General features: G+C 34.7%; 2 protein-coding genes across 5 annotated transcripts in view; one reads left to right on the plus strand and one right to left on the minus strand.

Annotated features, from left to right (window-relative positions):
- The window catches only part of CENPP (centromere protein P), a 148030-nt gene that overhangs the window by 110696 nt on the left and 16922 nt on the right, over nt 1–20412 (minus strand). The window lies entirely within an intron of this gene.
- On the plus strand, nt 6710–19579 carry OGN (osteoglycin). 2 transcript variants are annotated; one of them, XM_074836589.1, is made up of 7 exons: nt 6710–6966; nt 7601–7853; nt 12212–12296; nt 14222–14380; nt 14988–15190; nt 15744–15836; nt 16347–19579. In XM_074836589.1, the coding sequence occupies exons 2-7, from the start codon at nt 7686–7688 to the stop codon at nt 16515–16517; spliced, it is 879 nt and encodes a 292-aa protein (XP_074692690.1). In that variant the 5' UTR covers nt 6710–6966; nt 7601–7685; the 3' UTR covers nt 16518–19579. The 2 variants fall into 2 exon arrangements, with proteins under 2 accessions (XP_074692690.1, XP_074692689.1); XM_074836588.1 differs by having other exon boundaries at nt 6717–6966; nt 15741–15836.

Below are 20412 nucleotides of genomic sequence, written 5' to 3' on the forward strand. Positions count from 1 at the left end.
TTATCAGCATTATCCACAGTGCACAGTAATTAGCAAGGTTGTAGCAGCACACTCCGATAGCCATGTAAACCTATAGGGCAAAAGCCTCACAGACTTCTGGGAAACATTCAGTTATGACTGAACTTTAATCCACAAAATTAAAGCTCTCAAAACTACAACAAAACTGACAAACACATTTCCTTTGCAAAATCTGTAGCACAAGAGATCATTGTAAAAATCAAAATTGAGAGAAATAACAGTGGCTTAATCCAACTGTCTACATTTCTTCCTTTAGCCTCAAAACAGTGGGAATGTATTTTGCCTTTTTCCATTTCTTGTTGTTGATGGTATTTAATACTTATAAGGCTTACTTGGAGATATTTACTTCAGTATTCTGATAATAAAAGTTACACAGATTAGGAAAGAAGCTCCTTTACAGAAAACAGATGGTTTACATTTCAAGCTTTCTGACTTTTTAACGTATTCACATTCCACTGTTACAATATGAATCAATTTCCTTCTTTATTTCCTAACTTGATCATTGCAAGCAATAAACACAGGAATTTCCTACCTGAAAAACACCAAAGGAGAACATACTACTTTTTTAACATAAACCCTATACACTAAAAGTGATTTTGCAATCATTTTCCAATACTACTGCAAGAGTATGAACCTTCCAGCTCTAAATCAAATTGTGTATACACTATTGGAAATTATGGAACTCCACAAATACACACACTTCTCATATAACGTTTTGAACTCTTTTGTCCAAAATTTACATTTCTAACAACCTAATTTATTTAAAAGGAATAATACCTTAATCTCATAATTCATTGCATAAATTCATCACCTATGGAGAAAAAAAATAAATCGACCTTCCCTTACTGTAAAGCACAACACAAGGAAAAAATAGATCAATATGAAGATTGGCCATAAACACAGAGAGTAAAGTAGATGCTATGAATACCATCAGGAACATAAGGCAAATGATTCTTGGAGCCCTGACTCTAGTGACCCTGTAGACATAGTAATGGCTCTCAACAAGTAACAACATGGTTATCAAGAAGTAATGTCAATTCAGGAAGGAATTGTAGGAAGTTTTAATACATTGCAGTAGATTGGCTTTTGATTCAGGATATAACTGATGATATGTAGACAAAGTTCAAGAGAACATATGTTCACCAGAGAGGTCTGGGTAAATAGCAGACAGTACTACTACTCTAGTTACCATTTGTATTCATTAACTGTAGTTAGATTTCTGTCTACTATTTGCATGATTTTTAAAATGTGCTTTGTTCATTTATACACAGTAACTGATACAAGGAGTCTGCTTCTTTTCCAGAAATGCAAGGAATAAAGGTAATGTCTTCAGCTTTAAAAAATTCTGATTATAAATCAGAAACATATGGAAGGATGTTCATACAATCACTAGGTCATTTTTCAGCTGTGTCTATTTTGCAGCTGGTGGCCCTAACAGTGACCTAAACTTAATCTAATTCACTGAGTCTTGGAAATAGCTGCAACTTTTCATAAAAATACTGGAGGTGTTTACGCATAACTATTTCCTCTCCGGTACTTTTTTGGTCATTCTGAATCTTTAGGAGTGTTCTAAGTTTACTCTGTAAGACATGCTGACCATTTATTTTACATTTAATACTATCTCTGATCCCTCCTCTATCCCTCAAGGATGCTTAATTGGAATGTACTTTGCTTAATATTACACAACTCTTCTATAATATTACCTTCAGCCCAATTTCTGTGCATTACTCAAAAACAAACCAGGAGACTGCTTCCTCCCTTTTGGATACTCTGGCTTTTTTATTCCCAGAATGAATGTAGCCCCAGTATAAGCATAGACATTAATCTGCCTTCAAACTATTTCTACACTCCTGTAGATACACACTGTATTAGGATCTCAACAAAAAGCAGAGGGGGACACAGGAGTCACAGAGAAGTTCCATAGGACATATATATGCAGCAGTCAAAATATGCAGCTGTACCAAAGAGACAAAATTTTAGAAGGCAAACTTAATCAGGCCACACAAACACTCAAGCAGAAAAGGCCTGCATTTTAGAAAAAGAAAATGATGTAGAGAACAATCTGGAATACTTACTTTTTTTTTTCTTCTTTTTTAAACTAAAATGAGACAAACATTGAGCTCAGTTTTAACATCACTTCATGCTTTTGTTCTCTTTAACAGTAAAACAATGTTTCACTGCTTACAGTGTATTTTGTACATGTTATCAGGCTGGTTCAATAACTATCTTTTACTCTATAAAACCTTTTCTACTATAATTATTCCAATCCAGAACAGCTGGTCAACACTGTAAAGTGTTTAATCACACTTCATACAAAAGATATGCTAAGGAATACTAAACATGTTACCTTCCACATGGAGAAAAAAAAAAAAAAAATCACATATAAAGAGAAAACTCAGCATTGTGCCTAGGTCTATAAATGCCCAGAAGTCTTTAAAAGCTTTCCTAATTTGTCCCCATCTCATTCTGTCACAGACATATTTCTACCCAAGAGAAAACACTAACTTTTGAACATTCTGTATGAGTGACTCCCAATGTTCATCAGGCATAAGTAAGCTAAGCAATAATCTGTAATTCTTTCTTCCAAGAATACTTAAAAACAATAAAACCCAGAAACTACAGAACTTGCCAGAATTGTCCTTTAGAGACTATGACCCAAGATGAAAGCCAAGGTCTTTAAGCAGCTGCAAAAATACACTTTCTTTGCCTAAATATAAAACAAAACGGAGTATTTAAAATTTTTTTTAAATATCAGTTTTGGTTTATTTCATAAGGAATATCTTGATAGCAACCTTACAACACTCTCCCTAGTGCTGCCTCATAGCTCATGCACCCCAGAGATATGGCCCTTTTCGTATTTTTTTTTTTTTTTTCATTTTTCTTCTTCTTCCTTCTTCCTAGTGTTCTGCCTCCCATCACACAATCACGAGTCTTTATATAGGCAGTGCCAGTCCCTGCTTCCCCGTAATTCCTACAGGCACCCTGGAGAAGTATTTTCCAGCCAAGCTCAGAGAGGGAAGTCTACCCCCCTCTGGTAATCTGGCTCTTTTTAGGTCAATCAGTTCTTCAGTGCTTCGCAGGGGTTTACCAGGCACAAGACCTAAGTGCCTCACACTGAGAATTATCAGCAAACATTGTAAAACTCATTACAGCATTTCAAAGCAATGCTAAAGGAAGTACAGGAAAGCTCTCTCCTATGTTTTTTGTACTAAACTACTAAGGATTAAGTAAAAAGCGCTAAACACCAACATTGTAAAAAGGTAATTAACGTGCTAGCACCTATGAGAACTGGTTTTTGATGAAACTCACAGAAAATAAAGAGAATTGCCCTCTCATTTAAATTGGTGTCATTTTCTCTGGCAACAAACAACTGATAAGAACTGCTCATGGCAGCTCTTGCAGTATACACCTGTACAGTTAGTTTTTAAGGAAAATTTTGGTTTCTTTTTTGATCTGCCTTTTGAAGAGTTGGTAGAAAGGCGAGAACAGAAACGAAGTAGTCATACTAAAGTTCTGAGCAGGGCAGAATACATGAGGCTACTTCAAGCACAAGATAAACAGACTGAGCTGGACATCAGCCAGTTCAAATAATTCACAAAACTTGCTCGTCTGCCTGCAACCCAAAATCTTCCCTCCATTTCTCTAGGATATTTTCAGCTTGATTTTTTGCTTTACCTGCTCCTGGCATATCAACAGTACTGACTACTACATTCCTTCCCAGATACTGAAGGAGATTTAATCTGCAACACATATAGGGTGGATAGTTACCTTAATATTTGTCTTGATTTCCCAAATCTTTCCTACCTCTGCATCCATACCCATCCAACTTCTCTCTTTTTCTCTCCTAAAAGTCTTTTATTCTTCACTGTCTAACCTGATAGAAGGGAACATTGGGGAACAAATTTTACACCTACTCTGTATGCAACCCTTTTCCCCTAAAGTTCAGTTTTTCTGAAAGCAGAGTCCAAAGAGCAAGTGCCCCTTGTTAGGCTGACTTAGGTTCCCTCTACTAGAAGTAAATAAGTGCTCTACTTCATTTACACCTTCAGCTACATTTCATATCCTTACAAAATTGTAGGGAAATTACTACCATTCAAATTTAAGCCAGGATTCCGTTTCAACACAATTCATAAAATAACCATTTTACATGCCTAACGTTTCAGGTGAAAGTGGGGAAATCAGTCAACAAAAATGAGATATGAAGAGTCAAAAAAAAAAAAAGGCACAACTGACAAATCAGAAAGCATGTCAAACACATTATCAAAGCCCTCTTCAAAAACTGGAGCTCAATTAGTTAACAACAGAGCTTCTTTAGGTTTTCAGAGAAGAAACCACCTTCTAAGTACATAGACCCTTGTAACTGGAGTCCAAGCAACAGATAGCTATACATCAAACTTCTAAGAACTATCATTGTCTAGAATGCCCTCTCTGCTTGCCAGGGTGAACACTTCCTGTTAGCTTCCCCATTGCCAATGCATATGAACCACATTCTTCATTTCAGATGATTAGGACATTGTGGTTATTTCAAGTCGTTTTGAGCAAGAATAAAGCAGCACTGTTGCTGAAACAAGCAATGCTATCCCTTCCCTGCTTGCAGCCACTTGCACCATCCCCTTCCTTGTGCTGATATGAGCATCTGTTACATGTTCAGATAAAAACAATTTTTACCTGAAATTATTTATTGATACTTTTTCCTGGCACAAGGGATGACAAGCAGACGAAATATGGGACAGGACTACTTTATTCAGCACTGACAGTTTAAAGTGACAGTAGAACTACACTGTAAGGTAAATCTTGATGACATCACGCCAAAGTAATTACTTAACATATGACTCTTCACATGTATTAGTAAATAGGTGTTCATGAGTTTCTCGTAGGTGCTTGGATAACAACAACGAATACACACATCACACAACGTTTTTGTGGTAAGCACACCACTGAAATCCTGGGACCCTGATGAACACAGACTTTTGACAATGTTTTCTGCAGAAGCTGTTACTAAAGTCTTGTAACATTACAGAGCCTCTTCACCTCTTGCTCATTAAAATAAGTAAGAGCTCTCTTGCATGAAGACTTCCTAAATTTTCAAGGCGTCATTTATCTAGTAATTTTCCCTCATTTTTAAAATTTGTCATATGTAAGAAAAAAACCTAAGCTATTCCCAATATATTCCATGTACATAGCTGTGAAATCTACAGTTTCAGTACTTACAAAATAAATTCTCATAAGAATATAACAAATATATATTTATTATTTTATATCATGCTTTCTGCTTCAACACTTAATACTTTTTTCTTAGAACATTTATCCTTTGATTACATCCAAGCATTGGAAAAAACTGGATGCCCCAGAGCCAGATGAAATCTTCACCTGGATACAAAGCAGAGCTGTTGGCATTACTTCTGAAACACGTATGAAACCAGGAGGGTTGGTAAGATGGTATTGACACTGCAACTCTTCTGTCCCTTCCTCAGCAGATACACCCCTTCTACCACACAGTACTTCCAACTGAAAGTTCCTACGTACTGCAGCACAAAACACCATAACAACCTAGCCACTTCAAAACCTGTTGTTCTTATTGTTCCAGCAGAACAGCAATGTGATTCAGCCTCCAATTTCCATTACTAATGAGCCTCTTCCCTTTACATTTCAGTTATATACTCACAGCAATATTGTTATCCTAGAGCCAGCTCCAAGTCCAAACTAAGATACTGTTTAATTTGCATATGAACTAAACAAAAACATTTTCATAGAATCCTAATGAGTTCAGAAAGTGGTAACTGATTATAAACTGGAAAAAAGTTGAGAGAGCAAAAGCCACTTTCCAATTTGCAGATTTACTACAGACATCTGGTTTCTAAACAAGGCAGCATTTACAAAAAACTTAACCAAATAGGTCCACTGTTTATCCCCAACATCACTCTAGCTGACAGTGCTATCTTGGAAAAAAAATAAGTATGAAAATGAGAAATGTAAATCTGAATATATTCCCAATAGATTTTTATGGCTACATACTTTTAAAGACTCAGAAAAGTTACTTTGTAAACTTTCAAGTTGGTCATCTGGCTCCCATTTGTACTGACTGCCAAAAACACATAATAAGGAAAAGGGGGAGAAAGAAATGCATTAGAAATGCAGAAAACTGCTGCTTATAGTTCAGATGAAAATTCTACACCTGGACAGTGTTTACTAAGTTATCTATAGAACTGACACAGAACTTTACTCAAAACAAGTATTTATTGTGAAACCAATTTTTCAATAAATTGGCTAACAAGTCATTCAATGAAGCACTTAGACATGATTTAGTTGTCTGAAAACCTCAACACACAATTCTAAAAAGTATTTTGTTTCCAGAACTCTTCAGACTGAAAAGTTTCCATTTCACACTTAGGTGAAACTTCCCTAAATACATACAACTCCTAACGAAACATTTTATTACTCATAAAATGTGACTAGTAGGGTATACGTATGTTTTGGCTCTATGACTGTCTCAGTCAGAAAGCAGCTGCTTTGTCTCTTAGCTAAACCATTAAACAAAATGGATAACACATGCCTTGTTATAGACCTCTACTTTGCACAATTAATATTTGATTTACAGAAAAAGCCTTAGCAATTATGCAGAGTAAATCACCACAAAGCAGAAGGCTACCATTTTAACAAGTAATATCAAAAGTAGGATGAGCCAGACAGACTTAACATTTACAAATGTTATTCAAAGTACAACCCCCCTGTCTCCAGGATATTACCTCTTACCCTAGGGAAAGAATGCTGGCAAAGCATTTTTTACCCCATGGAAAGCACTTTTAAGACTGTCAGACTTGGAGAGAGTATTCATTTCAACAATTTGGATGTAATTCATAACTTCACACTTCTATCAATCCACTTCAGGTTAACCTATAGATAAGGATATCTGGTATTATTCAGAAGAATTTTGAATCTGCTAAAACGGTAAGTGGACTTTTTTCCTAGAAGTATATTAACCTAAAGCTTAAATAAAACACTTAATTACAGTAAACAGGGAAAAAGTGCTGTGTAAAGATTTTTTTAAAAAGCATTGCATGTGTATTTAAAATGTTTTAAAAGATTATGTTTGTAGCCTCCTCCCCTGCCTGAGAAGTGTACAACCTGTAACATATTGAGGGGCTATTATCTTCTCTTGTTTACTTTCAAATGTAAAGACAAGGACAATAAGAGATTATTGTTATAGAACATTCATGTTTGAAAGTCATTACTTCAACAACTGAGAAAAATGCATTTGAACCTCTCATTTTAATTAGTTCAGCTACATACATGCCAAATGTTTCATAAAATGCTTTACAAAATCCTCCTGCTATTAACAAAAATAACACACTAGGAAACAAGCAAATGCAATTAAGATAATATTTCCCTTACTAGTTGAAGAATGCTGTTTATTATTTCCCAGTTTCTTTTCATGTTAAGAATAGTTCTTAAAATGCTAGAATCTAATTAAAGGATATCAAGAGTTAAAAGTTGTTCCATGTTCCTTATGCGTTAGAAACCCCTGCCAACTAGTTCTCTAGGCTTTAAATATTGTTTTGACGGATTGCATTTTCATTTCCAGTCACAAAGAAAGTATTCTCCATAGTCAACGCACGAGCAGATCTTCACCAGCTCAGTGAAAGCCAGATACATTGTTCCGTGCAACAATGAAGACTTTGCAGACTACTTTTTTTTTCTTTGTGTTTGTACCTTTGGTAAATACAGCACCATCTATGCAGCAAGAATCACTCCAGTTTTATGAGTATGATACAGATGTTACCATGCGAAGCCTGATCCAACAAGATTATGAAATGCAATCCAAGGATATAAGAAAGGTATTTTATTTATATTATCAGTTTAATATTTTTAACTGCTAAGCATTATATGAGTAAGGTGTTACATGCATGTATGCAAGTTTTATGGAAAAGTCTTATAATAATAGCAAAACATGCAATTGTTTCAGACATAAGGAAAGCCACTCACATAAAAACCACAAAAATACCATCCTTGCTACAGTTTGAGAAACCCACAAAAGACAGGCTTTCACAACTGAGACTAAAGCATCACTTAACTCTGCTGTAGTTATGTGCCTACTATTGTAAGAGTTTCAAGAATAAGATATACTAGTATACTAGCTCAACAGTTTGAGTAATGTATTAACACAGTAAGTTCGTTTAAAAACAAGGAGGGTGATTTTATTTTGATTTTTTTTTTATAGCAAAGTAATACTTGCAACAGTACTTTTTTATTGGACAAAACCTGCCAGCATAAACCACAGTTTCTATTCTGACTTAACAAACTATCAAGTTTTTTGCCTTGATTTTTCAGGGGTGGGTTGTTTGGGTTTTTTGCAACTCAACAGTTTCGCGGTCCTGAACTACTATGGAACATCCGGTCCTGCGGTAATCACCTACATTATTAACACTTAGAGAGTTTTAAAGGTAGCAGTAATGTTTATACCTCATGGCACTCACCAGCACCCCCAAACGGTCAATTCTGAACTTTTTTGCTGTGTGCTTCACATACATGCTTGTTAATTTAAACACTTAAGCAGAAGACTCAAAAACAGGGGAGAGTTAAATGAAGTGCAACAGTCTCTGCTGGCAGGGACAGTTAAAAACCTCATACCTCTTTTCAGACTGACTCTGACAGGACCTAAATAACACACATCAAGAGAAGAAGACACAACATTGATCAGGAAGAAAAACTAACAATGATTGCTCCAAGACTAGTTGCCAAGGAAAATACCACATATCCAAATAAAGCAGTAACTACCAAGTATTAATAAATTCAAGGCAGTTTTCATTAATATTAACTGTACTTGTTACAATAACTTAAGTCTTATAAACATGAAGACAACAGCAAAAGATAATTAGTATAAGCAAAAAATTGCAGTACATAAAAATCACTTCTGTATACCTTTTTAATATTTTCCCCATTTACTTAAATTATAGCTTTCCACTGTCAGAATAAAACCAGCAGCTACATGTTTATATTAAAAAATACCCAAGGTATTTTTAAATCTGACATCTGCCACAGTGCTGAAGTAACATGTTTTCATAAACTTATGAAAAAGAGACCATTTAAATGACTCTTAACTAATAGGTGGCTATTCACTCACAACTAAGTTTTTAAAAAAAATACTAAAACTGTTAAGTTTAACTAGTTAGGCACAGCATCAGATGAAATTCATTACTAAAACTGTTCTAATAAGAATACACTACTGTTTCAGTAAAAAGAACAATAAGGAGTATACCTACAGGGAAATGGTGCCAACAGACATGCCACAGACTAACCAAAGTCCCTGCTGGCAGGGCTATACACTAGAGGTCTTCTGAAGGCCAACAGTTCTGCTTAGGGTAATTCTAGGAATGCAGTCGGTCATTATTTCCATCAGGTCAGTTCTCCAATGACATGCTTTCATTGCAAAATAACAAATTAGTTCCTTATGTGCAACGAATACATCTACACAAGTTCCAGTGCTCCCAATTTAAATTATGGGATGCACAAACAAATCTTCTATTCATTTACTGCACAAATTCAAGCTCCCAGAATATTTCAAGTATTAACTGTAACTGAAATACGTACCAACAATTGCCTCAAACATGCCCAGTCAGAAATCTATCTTGCATGACAAATTTAACTCCTGTGTGCTTGAACACAGTTAGAAAAAAGATTTTTAGTTAAAACATTAGAAGAAATCTATTTGTGTTAGTGACCAACAAAATGAAGTGAACTTTAGTCTACTAAGGAAAAAGGTCAGCCAAGCAAAATTTATTACCATGATGATTATTTGAAACCACAGCCACCCCAGCCTGGAATAAAATACTAGAAGTTTAAAAACACGAAATCTTCATTTCCACAACAGAACCATCCAGTCAGACACTGTCTCATAACTGGACTAATTAATTCCACTGAATATAAACTATCAGCTTTATAGACCTTTGTGTATTTTAAAGATGAATCAATTATTTTGCAGAAGTTTTAAGATGGTTATTTAGATGTAAAATAGTAATGTGGTTTTGTATGGGTAATTTGTGTCCGTGGAGTCAAGAGCCAGAGGCAGGTGGAATTTAAGTATTTCAGTAGGCCAATACCCCTTCAGTGTATTCCCTACATATGCAAGTAATGAACTTTCTTGTGGTTATAATCCAAACAATCTTCTGCACTAATACAGCTAGGAATTTTTATAGCCAACCAGGAAATACTTCCAATATACTGGTTATTTATACTACTTTTGGGGGGGGGGCACAGGGGCAGAAATCTGTTGTTTAATTTTGTTGATTTAACAGTATTCTGCAAATAATCAGTTTTCTTTTTGCTGGCATTTCCCACTTGCAGAAATTAGTTGTCGAAACGTACATTGTATTCTGCACAGAATTCACATGCACACTCTTTCATAGATCACACCTCAAGCAGGATACTGTACTAGAAACCTCTGATACAGATATGCTATGTCAGCAAACATGTTTTTTCATACAAGCATATTAAAAGTGTCCCTTATGAGCTAAACAAACTACAACAATACAAGTGCAGTTGTTCTGTTATAAATCCATGTACACAGAAGTCTCTACTGGCATGGATACCTCAATCAAGGACCATGTCTTCACATGCCTAATCAACATTATCTATGCAAACTAAACACCTTCGCAGAAATATTCTGTAAGGTTTGCTGCCTGAGTCTAACTGTTCAGTTCACACCCCCCAGCTTCTCTACACCCAACACTGCAAAAGCCCTTACCCTACACAGAAGTTTCATGCTACAACTGCTGAACTGCTGCCAGCATACTAACTTGGGTATTAAAGTCTTACTAGAGCAAACCAACTTATCCCAAACAAGAGGCGAAAAAGAGCCGTAGCCTGGATAGACAGATGGAGGAAAGAGCCAAGGGATGGATGATTCACAGGCTAAAACAGGGTCAAAATGACAGAGGCTGGCCAAGATATTTGTTTCTCAGGCTTTATGTCAAGCTTGAGGGTTTTATATTACAGAATACAAAAATTCCCACAGTAAAGTATACGCAAGCAACCAAATACTAAATATAACAAAGTTAATATCAAAAGTAATCTGACAGATAGCGTTATCTTCACATTGCTCTTGTAGATGAACAATCTGTGTGCTACGTGTCTGAAGGGGAGGGGGCAGGATTTAAACAACAACAACAAAAAAAATCAGTTCATTTGTGAGCACTTGCAGTACATAATAAGCTCTCTTCAGCAGGGGACGTACTCCTGTCAGGGCCTAATCCTTAAGCACATTTGAAGAAAAACATCTTCAACACCTGATAATGTACTTCTATTCATGTTCTTTCAATAGCCATGCAGACTAAAAAGCATATTGTCTTACTCTGTCCTACAAATATCCCCCATCAAAAAAGACAACAAATGATAATAGCCAAGAACAACTGCCACAGTCAACCTAAAAACCCCCTTAACGTTAATGCATGCAAATCATGCTATATCCCACTGTATGTATACTATAAGTCTAAAAATAGTATGTAATTCTCCAAAATTCCTACATTATTCAATGAAAATCTGACTACTATTCCCTCCATCACAAAGGCCCTTTCTGTTAAGAGGCCAGGTCTTAAAACAGACTTAAGTACAGTTAATGGAAATGAATTGCAAAATTTCAGCCAATACCTGAAAGGAACATGTTTATAAATTAAGTTGTCCTGCAACTGAAAAGATGCAGTGACTATCTCAGCAGCGAATTCTGGATAACTTTAAATGCAAGAAAATGTTATTTTATGGATATTATTTGAGTAAAGCAAAAAAATAACTTACATTCACAAGAAATCCTATCAAATTTTGCATGATGTGCAAAATCTTCTGTCTTCAGAACTCCAGGTTTTTGTAGGCACCTATTGCTTACATATTCCTTCTCCACTAGATGGTCTATATTTTCTGTTTTTATTTTGTGTCTACTATTCTTTCCTAAAGAACTTTTCTAAAGAACACTAAGAGCACCACCTTCCCTCCTTCCCTTCTTGCCTTTCAAAGTGAATAGTTCATTTACAAAAGGGATAATATATACTCCTATATGCTGGATGACTAATGTGATTTTAAAAATTAAATGTCATAAGGAAGTATGTCATAGGAAGGTCATTTTTAGAAGACATGCTGTTTCAGATCCTTATAATACTTTTTGTTTGCTGTTGTTTTTTAACATAACATTTGTTCTCACACAAAGGATGGAACAAATGTTTCTCTTGACATTTCCCTGAGACTGCAAGGGGATGACAGCGAACGCAATGTACCACCAACAAAAGATACAAGTAAGTTAATGAATATGAATACTTTAACATTTAAGCTCTCCAGAAGAACATATTTTAATACGAAAATTGAATATACAAAGGATGACAAGGGATACAGAGTTAATCTTTTCATTTATTAATATCTTTCATATCTCCTGTGGAAAGTCTTCTCACTTCTGATGGAGCAGGCTGACAAAATTTAAAGGACCCTCAGGTAAAATCTGAATACACAAAGCACAGCTTATAAGAATCTCTACAGACTTACCCAGTCTCATTTGCTGTAGAGATATACCCAAGTTAAAAGTTAGTCAAGGAAACCAAGAAAACAAAACACACACGTCAATAAGTGCCACAGTCTAGCCAAGTAATGACGAAACACTATGTGCTTAAATGAATTAAGTAGATTATTTCAAAGAACTGGTTATTCTCACAGTTTACATCTGATGATCAGGGAAGGGAATGGTTAAAATATATCAGGAACATTTTTCACCTGCCTAAGTTTCCTACAGGCTCTGAAGTATATTGTTCGGATTTCCCTTAGTGAGCCACAATGATTTCTAAATTTGAAAGGAACAAATTTTTTGTCTGCTGCAAAAAGCATTGAAAGACACACACATATTTCAGATGTATCTGTGATCTAAACTTCCAAAAATAAATGATGATTCAGCAAGATCACTGGAGTGTCAATCTCCAACAGTTTTCATCTAGGTTAGTTATTGCCAAATACCATCTGTCAACAAGCTCCCATCAAAAGCAGAACAAATCTGTAAGAACACCAGAGCTTATACTCACAGGCATAAAAACTGTTGCCTTTCAAATAGTGACAAGGTTGTTTCACAACCATTTTCCATTTCCTACACTCCAGCATATGACAAACAAGACACTAAATCAAAAAAGGCAAATGAGGCAGAACTCTAAAGTCTACCAAATGGTAACAATCACAGAGCTAAAGCCCAAAATCTCAATTCTAATCTATGCAGTACCTCTGTGAGAAAAAAAAAAGAATTTATTATACAGCTCGGTTGGCTTCCCAGTATTGACTGGCTATTTCTATAACTCTTCACTGGTTGTGGAAGATCCTATTTTCTACATAGTGATAACAGACTACCTAGCAGTATGACACTGCTCTCAACTATAGATACACCAGTTTGGAGGCTAACCAAAAATCTCACAGTATAGGAAACACAGCAGATCAGATAGCAGTGGTGACGAAACTGGACTGAAAGCCATCTGTGTTTTAATACTGCTGTCATACAGGATTAATGCAAAGCAGAATGTCTAATTACTAATGTCTATGAGGAACAGGACAAGCCAAAATGGGCTTAAACTGCATTAAAAAAGATACAGAGTTTCTCTCACTACTTCAAATAACAGCTATAAAAAAAAAATCTCAGTAAAAACTGGAACAGATTGCCTAAAGTACTTATATAAACATCATTGCTGGAGTTCTTATAAAAACGATTAGACAAAATAGTAGTTAGGAATAACACAGAGTATACAGGACCCTGCCAGAAATGCTCCAATGCAATATATGCACTGCCAGATGGATTTCTCCAGATGGATATGCACTCCTGCATGGATTTCTCTTTTCAAAAGAATGGTTCTGAAGATGACATTTAACATGGCCACAGAGTTGCAGCCATCATATTCACAATACTCTTAAGATAATTAAAGAATGTAACTGAATTAAGAGCAATTAATAGCATTTCAAGACATGTTTAGATAAGGAGAGAATATCCACAGGGAAATTATGCACAATAAAAATACAAAACTCTAAAACGTTCAGAATATTAAATATTTTCAGAACTTGATGTCAATAGAATTTTTAAAAAAAAATTTAGTGATGAGAAATCTTGAAAGATACTAGAGAAAATTCTATTTTGAATATTCAAGCTTAAGTTAGTTGAATAACTTTTAACTGTCTACTCAAAATAATTTGCTTTCAGATTTACCTACCTGTCTGCTCTGTGTGTGTTTAAGCGGATCAGTGTACTGTGAGGAAATAGACATCGAAGCTGTACCCCCGCTGCCGAAGGAAACAGCATACCTTTATGCACGATTTAACAAAATAAAAAGGATAGCAGTCTCAGATTTTGCTGACATTAGTAAGTAATGTTCAAATTTTATTTTCTGTTTACCTGATAGTATATTTGAAGTTGTTGTCTCTTAATAGCATGCCAAGATTATGAAAATAAGATCTATTTTATACTTTGCTGGGTTTCATTATGTGTATTACTTATTTACTTCAATGCTTGTATTAGAACAGAAACTACGAAGGCAATATGGAAACCCATTTTGGCTCATGCAACCATCTTAATATTCCCGCACAATCAGAGAAAGAGCAGACTACTAAAAATAAAATTTATCTCTGCATCCCAGCCAGTCTTAAATGACCAGGTATTATTTTTCCTTCAAATGCTCCAGGGACATCTCTCCCAGCTCTTTCACTCTATGTGACAAATTCTATGAACATCTGAAATCATGTTGTCTCTAGGAAAAAAGAGGAAGGATCCAGAGTATTTTCCTTACTATTATTTTTTTAGATTTAAGACCATGAGGATTTTATTCATATTTTAATAGTGCTTACATTTGTAGATCACAAGTAGGACGGTGCAGTCAACAGTGTAACTTTAACCGTATACAACCATACACATTTCACGTGCTATGTAGTTATAAACTCAATATTTAGATTTTCATTTCTTTTGCATAAAGCTACCTTGAGAAGAATTGATTTTAGTGGAAATAGGATAGAAGAAATAGAAGATGGAGCCTTTTCAAAGCTTCTGTTATTGGAAGAACTTTCTCTTGCTGAAAATAGACTTCTAAAACTTCCTGTACTACCTCCCAAATTAACAACATTTAATGCAAATCAAAACAGAATCAAGAGCAGAGGAATCAAAGCAAATGCTTTCAAGGTGAGTAAAAGACAACAATTTAAGTAAAGAAGTAAATAAAATTAGTAACCAGACTATCCAGTATACGACCAAATGAATTTTTCTGTATTTTTGTAATCTAAGAAACAAGCTAAGATGAAGAAGCTTTCCAGCTTTTGTTTTGTTTTTAAGGCACTTTGGAGTAATAGCCCTTTGCACACTCACTCTCTCCTGTTGTTCATACAAAAAATTTTCTATTAAATACCTTACCTACTTCCTTTCTCTCCTACAAGCAAAGAAAAACTCAATTCAAAATTGATGGTTCAAATACAGTTCTGAGGACACATAAATACTAATAAACAAGGATCTAGCTTTTTAGTGGTCTCAATTTCCAAAACACAGAAGGCCTGTTCTAGGAGCTTCTTGATACAATAGAATTAAACGTTCACAGCAAAAGAATGTTTCATGTTAGATCACTGTACATGCTTTCTATGTGATTGGAAAAAAAATACCAATGTCTTCTAACAGGCACAAGTTACTTAACCTTAAGTAAGTAATATCAGCATTAATAATCTCTCTTTCTTTCTATTAGAAGCTGACAAATTTGGCCTACCTCTACTTAGGACATAACGCACTGGAATCTGTTCCCCTTAACTTACCAGAAAGTCTGCGTATTCTTCACCTTCAGGTATTTCTGAAGTATTTCCTTAACGTTCTATTACAAAGAGCCTCATTAGTTACACACTTCAAACCAAACCCACTGTCTTTTAAAACAGTTCACACTGCAGTTATGCTACAGTTGTCTACTGCTCCTCCAAACAAAACAATTAACCTCTAATCTGTATGGCCACAACCATTTGGTGTACAGAAGTTGCTAGTTAGCCAATTACCATGCCAGAATTTCTCATTAGTTTCTGTATATCAAGGATAGGAAATGGCAAAAATAAGCAATAATCTTTTATCAACAACACATTTCAAACATCAATAACAACCTCAAACTGTTTATCAAGTCATTGATTGGTTTAAAGAAACTCGATTCCTATATATCTATAGTTTACATGAATCAATCCCAATGACAATGAAATGGGAGGATAAGAGGAATAAATTTAAAGTTCCAAAATTCTTCAACATATATGGGGGTGTGTGTATATATATATGTGTGTGTATTTATTTACAAAAACATCATTTTGTTTTGCAGTACAATAATATTACTACAATCACCGATGACACATTCTGCAAATCTAATAACACACGATACATCCGCACACGTATGGATGAGATAAGGATGGAAGGCAATCCGATCCTCTTGGCAAAGCATGTTAATGCTTTTTCCTGCTTGAGAACACTGCCTGTAGGAACATACTACTAGCCACTACTTACATAATTATACAGGCTAAAACTATAATATGGTAACAGAAGATGACTCTTTTTCCTCTGTTTACACGTTTATATCCTCTCCCTTACTAATGCTATTTTACCTGCATACCCAGAACCTTTTACTATGTTGAAATGTGGTTCTCCTCTGAAATAACTATTTCAAAACAGTCTTTTCAGTAGTTATAATGCCACCCATGCTTTCAGAATTGTTTCTGTTAATGAAAGTATAAAAATACATATATGCACACACATCTTCTCAACTTTTATTTCACCACATATTCTTTACATGTAGGTAAAAATCACACAAGTAACTGCTTGTTCACATTCTTTACTGGCACCCTGATCAATCACTACGTTTTACTTTCAAATAAATGCAAAACATTCTTTGAGCAAGCTACAGAGGAAAAAATACACCTTAAATCCAATCCCACTTTTTTAATCTGAAACTTTCAGTTGACTTTCAAAAGCATACTGAATGAAATTGCATACAAAAGGAAGTTATGCTTATAAACAGAACTTATCAAAGCTTAACTTCATTAAATCTTCCTTAAAAACTTGGCTTGCTGAAAATGAGAATAATTCCTATTTAGGCTTAGTGTACCAAGCAACATAGCAAGTGGAACCTTTTGAAGATGTTAAATCTACTTCTAGTATTCTGCTTTCAAAATGATTTAAGAGAGTGTGTGTATATATAAAATATATGTATTTTATTTTTACGCAATTTTTAATTGAAATATATAAATTTTGCTCAGCTGTACTTGCAAGAGTTATTTTTGCAACACCAGCTTCCCATTTTAATACAATGGTCAAAGTACAGCATAGTATGACCCCAAGTATCTTTGTTATTAACAGATAATGTAAACCGAGCCTTGTTCCTTTGCTCTTTCTTGACAAGGAAATGTGAAAATATAATTAACAACAAAGCTGAATTAATGTTTTTACCTGTAAATAAGTAAGATTTCAGCTAGATGTCAGTGCAAAGAAAAAGAAGTACCCTTGTACAACAATACTTATGCTCATTAGGGAAAAATCAAATCAGATCTTTAAAAACAAAAGTTGATTCTATCATAATCTAAAGTTAGTGTTAACTTCAAGCAAATTAAGTTAGCATAATTTCACTCAACTACGTTAAATCATGACGCATATTAAAAACACAAATTGTTGTGTGCAGGCCTCAACAGTCAGTTCACCTAAAACTAAACATAACTGATAGAGAATGCAATGTTTTTATTTACACAACTATACATTTCTGACATTTCATTTTCAGTTTCTCCCTGCCAATACCTGCTGCAGGCATAAACTCTTCAGATAAATTAATGTCAAAAGTGTGCTAGTTACTATTACCAGATCAACTTCATACTAATTTTGAAGCTAGTATAGATTCCTAATTTGTAGAAATAGTTAGGCATCAAATGCATGATGATGTATCACTACATCTAGAATACTGATTTTTACTCGATATTTTGTATTAGTTTTGTTTATCTTATTTAGCTAAGCCTTGATTTGTTAGTGCTTGTGCTATGGGGAATTAAGTGCACACTCAATTCTGAACATACTGATGCTCTGCCACGAAGAGTGTTAAGACCTAAATGACTTTCAGTCACTTTTTAAGTAACTATGTTAAGCATCAACTGTAGGCTCATCTTTCTCGAAAGAGAATGCAATTATGAAATGCAGGACAAAAATATTTTTGCCCTGAATGCATTACCCAGGAAAGACATAGCAATCCCCAATATATTCCATTTTAGGTTATTTGGTATAAAAAAAAATAAATTCCATTGTCTTAATACAACTGAGAACAAAACCAAGTCTGCAAGTGAGAATGAATACTTGCTTTTCGTTTCCCATAAGTCAAGTCATAGAACTTTGATGTTACCAGGTTTTTAGCAAAAGGTAAAAAATAACCCCAAAGCATGTAAAAATATATTCCAACTTCAAGCTAAATTTATAATAGGAAAAAATAAAAGCCACCAATTCTCTCATCCCTCTTTTGATAAATGCCTAAGATGGAGCAAACACAGAGAGACGTCTAAGTGTAATAAAGTTACGTAAGCAGTGGTCTCTGATCTTATCCTCATCATAAATCATTATTACTAAATAAATTTCTTTTCAGTATTAATAGGATCAGTGTCACCAGAACTTTACTTATGAAAACAATTCTATGTGTATACACAACTATAGGCACATTTATGTAATATATACACACATGTAAGCATTCTGAGCCCTAACCACAACCACATTATTAATTTTACATTAAAATGTTGTATATATTTTTTAAAAAGTACTAAATATCAACAGTAACACTAATTAACACTCTTATTTTGTGAGCAAACCAAAGTAGACAACTGGTACCTTCTGAATGCCTCATGCAGGCAATAAATTATCTGATATGTTTTAATTTACTTTCCCCATTCACAGCAAGTTAACTCATCAAAACATTAAGTGAGAAGGGCTTCAGTATGCAGGATTTTTTTGCCTTCTATTTATGTGACCAGTATTAATATCAAGCTGAATGTACACCATTCTATTTTTTTCCTATCACTCACTTCTGTCTGTATTTCCAATAAAACTTGAATATTTTTTTCTTCCAGCAATGCCAATGTGCTTCAGTTGTTCAGCCTCATAGCAGACTAAGGGGGCATCTAGATTAGAAAATTATTTGCAACGTAACCCATTTTGCAGACATAAAATGTGGCAATGTAGTAAGACCTGCCATACAAGTACCACCACACAAGAAACTTGTGGGACACTTCACTCACCCCTTCAAAATCTATTTAAAGCACTACTTTGTAGATTTTTTCAGTAGAATAGAGGAGCAGCAGCAGAGGGTATTAATGGTATGCTCAACTCCTGATTGTGTGTGGAGCATGCAAGTTGTAGACTAACCTTTTTTCAGTAAAAAACCACAATTCTAAAGCACAATGTCAGGGAGTATTATAATGCAGAGCACAAAATCCTCACAAATGAACATTGCTCTACTCACACCAATGTAAACCTGCCCCTGCTTTATAGGAAAGCCTGCTTACAGTCAAATAAATGTATATGTTAAATTACTTTTTTGCCTAATCTGAGTTATCCATCCCACCATTACTCTTGTTAACCAGGAAAACTCTCACTACGAAACTGCCATTTGTGATGATCAACCTTTTAGAAACACAGTGCTATCCAACTTTGCTTGAAACTTGCAATTGCCATTCATCTCAAACATTCATTGTTTATCTGAAGTATTCTACCACTTCTACATTATTCCTTTCTTCTCAAGTACCAAGACTAACAGAAAAGAAAAAATAATATACCTTTCCTGTTTTACACTACACTGTGAGAAAACTATTAGAAACACTGTCTATTTCTACTTAACAGCTTGGGCAATTTTCTTTTAAATAACAAAATAATAGAAATGGTATAAACCCAGAACCCCACTCAAAAAAAATTCTCTCCAATACTGTGCACAGTTACCTGCCTATATATTTGAAGTCTAGCAAGTAGGTAAGAAAAAAAAATACAAAAAAAGATTACAGAGTCATTTTTAATGTTGTCCACGTGTGAATATTAACAGGATAAAACTCTTCACTTGTTTTTAAGCAAACGTTAAAAACATACTTCTAGTTGCTTTCACACAAATTACTACAGAATATTGTTACAAATACACATTCCCCTTAGCAACCTGGTTATTTGAATTGTCATATTTGATCTTTAAGCACTTTATTAATTCTCTCACCTCAGAAAGTCTTCTATTTCTAAATTAAATCATTACTAATGCTAGCAGAAATAAGAAGGCCTAAAAAACTCTTCATAAGTCCCCAGTCAATCACATTTGATAAATATTCTTCCAGATTGGTTTGCCTTTCTCAATAGCATCTCTGTCCATGGAAAGAAAAATCCCTTTA

This window comes from Strix aluco, chromosome 11 (assembly GCF_031877795.1).
Source record: "Strix aluco isolate bStrAlu1 chromosome 11, bStrAlu1.hap1, whole genome shotgun sequence".
NCBI lineage: Eukaryota > Metazoa > Chordata > Aves > Strigiformes > Strigidae > Strix > Strix aluco.

What these genes read in the sequence shown, in the direction of transcription:
- OGN (XM_074836588.1), top strand. Translation starts at nt 7,686, where the DNA reads ATGAAGACTTTGCAGACTACTTTTTTTTTCTTTGTGTTTGTACCTTTG. An exon ending in AATCCAAGGATATAAGAAAG is followed by an intron (nt 7,854 to 12,211) that starts GTATTTTATTTA and finishes TCTCACACAAAG; the next exon opens with GATGGAACAAATGTTTCTCT. An exon ending in TCAAAGCAAATGCTTTCAAG is followed by an intron (nt 15,191 to 15,740) that starts GTGAGTAAAAGA and finishes TCTTTCTATTAG; the next exon opens with AAGCTGACAAATTTGGCCTA.